Source organism: Corapipo altera, unplaced genomic scaffold (assembly GCF_003945725.1).
Source record: "Corapipo altera isolate COAL_440 unplaced genomic scaffold, ASM394572v1 220, whole genome shotgun sequence".
NCBI lineage: Eukaryota > Metazoa > Chordata > Aves > Passeriformes > Pipridae > Corapipo > Corapipo altera.
In genome coordinates, this window is record NW_020885158.1 from 72,630 (window position 1) to 75,298 (window position 2,669).

At 63.3% G+C, this 2,669-nt stretch overlaps 1 protein-coding gene across 1 annotated transcript in view; it reads right to left on the minus strand.

The window, feature by feature from the left end:
* Positions 1-2,656, minus strand: part of LOC113940006 (E3 ubiquitin-protein ligase DTX1-like) — an 11,427-nt gene extending 8,771 nt beyond the window's left edge. The window contains exon 1 of the mRNA XM_027631038.1: positions 2,359-2,656. Coding sequence (XP_027486839.1) covers positions 2,359-2,617 — 259 coding nt within the window. The 5' untranslated portion in view covers positions 2,618-2,656. The remainder of the gene's footprint in view (positions 1-2,358) is intronic.
* Between the last annotated feature and the right edge of the window lie 13 nt (positions 2,657-2,669).

The window sequence follows — 2,669 nt, forward strand, 5'->3', positions numbered from 1 at the left end:
CTGTCCCTCACATCCCAAATCCCACATCCCCCTGTCCCTCACATCCCCATCCCACATCCCCCTGTCCCTCACATCCCCGTCCCACAGGGGTTGTGGGAGGATTCCCCATCCCAAGCCCGTGGGCACACTCAGCTCCGTGTCCCCAAGGGCCACCAGCTGTCCCCAGCCCCCCCCAGCCCCTCCCCCCCCTCCCAGCCTTGCAGGAGCCACAGGACCGAGCCAGTGTCCCCAGGGCCACCGGGAGGGGACACGTGTCCCCGCTCTCGGAACGGGGTCACCTCGTTTCACTCCATCACTGGGTTTCTCCCTCCCTGGGGGGTTTAGGATGGGCCAAGGAGCCCCCTGCCCACCTTCCCCGTGTCCCCATGTCACAGCAGGCACCCTCAGACCAGGGCACCCTCGTGTCCCCAAGCACCACAAGGCACGTGACAGCCTCCGACCCCCGGGCCTCACCCGTGGGAAGAGATGATGGATAGAGATGGATACAGGGATGGGGCACATGGAGACCACGTGCTGAAGGCAATGGCCCTGTCCCCTCTCATGCCAGCCCTGGGCACAGCAGGGCCCCTCTCTCAGCACCCCTGTTCCCAAGCCCTGCTGGCACAGGGACTGTGGTACCGGGGACATCCCGGGAATGCTCCCAGCAGAGACGTCGCCCCAAACCCGGCCGTGGCCCCACCTCGGGCACGCATTCCCAGGGATCTTCCAGCACCACAGCCATGGGATGCTGTCAGAGGATGGGCCCTGGCCAAAGCTGGCAGGAGGTGGCATGGGGACAGCCAGGGTGTCCCGGTGGCTCCTGCAGCTCTGCGTCAGTGCGGGCACCGGCACGACCCGCGGGGTCTGCGCTGACTCAGGGCTGCCAGTGCCAAGCTGCCCTTTGCCAAGTCCGTGACCGGCTGGAGACCGACTCCGAGCCAGGTTGGATGGCAGAGGCAGGGGGCAGGTCCCTGGCTTCATCCCCATCACTGTCCCCAGCCCCTGGCAGGAGCCATGTCCTCGTTTGGGGTCATTCGGCATCCCTGGTGACTGTGACAGTGGCACTGGTGGCCAGGCTGAGGTGGCACAGCCGGGGATTCCTGTTCTGAGGCATCCCAAGGCCAGTCTAGTGGGAGCTGGGGGTGTCACCCCATGTGTGGTAGGTCCCTGCCCTGCTCTGCCTGGCCTGCAGCCAGATCCTGCCCTTGGCAGGGGTGCAGGGATGGGCAGGGAAGCACCCAGAATGGCACATCCCCTGTGGCACAGCTGGCACACGCTGGTTTAATGGGTCACACCGTGACGGGGACACACTTAACGGGGTCTGGGCTTGGTCCCAGTGTGGGACCAGCTCTGATTTCCCACAGGATCCGTGGCCTGGATGTGCTGCTGCAGCACCAACCGGCACAGCCGCGCATCTGCAACCAGCCCAGTGCCCACCACAGCTCCCAGTGCCCAAACTGGGGCCTGCCCAGTCCTGGGGGGATCCCACACGGAGCAGCTTTGAGGGGAAGATGAGTGGACAGTGGGATAATGGGACACCACCCAGCACAGCAGCCCCGGTGGGGAGAGGGGATGGAGGGATGTGGGGACAGATCCCTCCAGGGTGTAGGTCCAGGATGGAGAGGGAAAGGGCAGGAAGAACCCGGAGAGGTCCATGGGGGGACCAGAGCCCAGCAGGGTGAGGGGAGGAGAGAGGGAACGGGAGGGACAGATGGATGGACAGATGGAGGGAGGAATGGAGGGATGGAGGGAGGGGGGGATGGAGGGATGGATGGATGTGGGAATGAAGCAACAGACCAGTAAGCAGAGATACACAGGGAGGGAAGGAAGGATGAGGGGGTGGCTGGATAGATGGATGGATGTATGGATGGATGGATGGACAGGTGGATGGATGGATGAATGGATGGAATGACAGACAAACAGTGACAGATTCACAGAGGAATGGACAGCTGGACAGACAGATGAAAGGAACAACAGACATACGCACAGGGAGAGATGAAAGGATGGAGGGATGTAAGGAAGGATGTAAGGATGGAGGGATGGATGGATGGAAGAATGGAGGCATGGAGGGATGGATGGATGGATGGATGGAAGAATGGATAGAAAGATGGAGGGATGTAAGGAAAGAGGGAAGGATGGAGGGACAGAGAGATGGATGGATGGATGGATGGATGGAGGAATGGAATGATGTAAGGAGGGAGGGAGGGGTGTACAAGTGGATGGAAGGACGAAGAGATGGAAGGAGGGAGGGAGAGAGGGAATGATGGATGGATGGAAGGATGGAGGGATAGAAGGATGGAGGAATGGAAGGATGGAGGGATGGAAGGATGGCCGTGTGACTCGGTGGCTGATGTCCCTGGCTCGGTGCCAGCCCCTTACCCGTGTCCTGCCGGAACTGGTGCATGGACTGGAGGTCGATGACGTAGGGGGCCAGCTGGACATCGACCTGGCCCAGCACCACGGACCCGCGGGCGTCCTCCTTCAGCACATTCTCGATGTGGTGGCACACGGCGGCCGAGTAGGGCCTCCAGCGCCCGTGCTCGTTCAGCCACTCCCACACCACCACGCGGGCCAGGTTCTGCGGGGGGAAGCCCAGGCCCCCCGAGGGCAGCATGGCCCCCGAGCCCTGCCGGGCCATGCCGGGGGTGCGGCGGCTCGGCCCCACTGCCCGGCCCGGCGCGGGGCCCGGG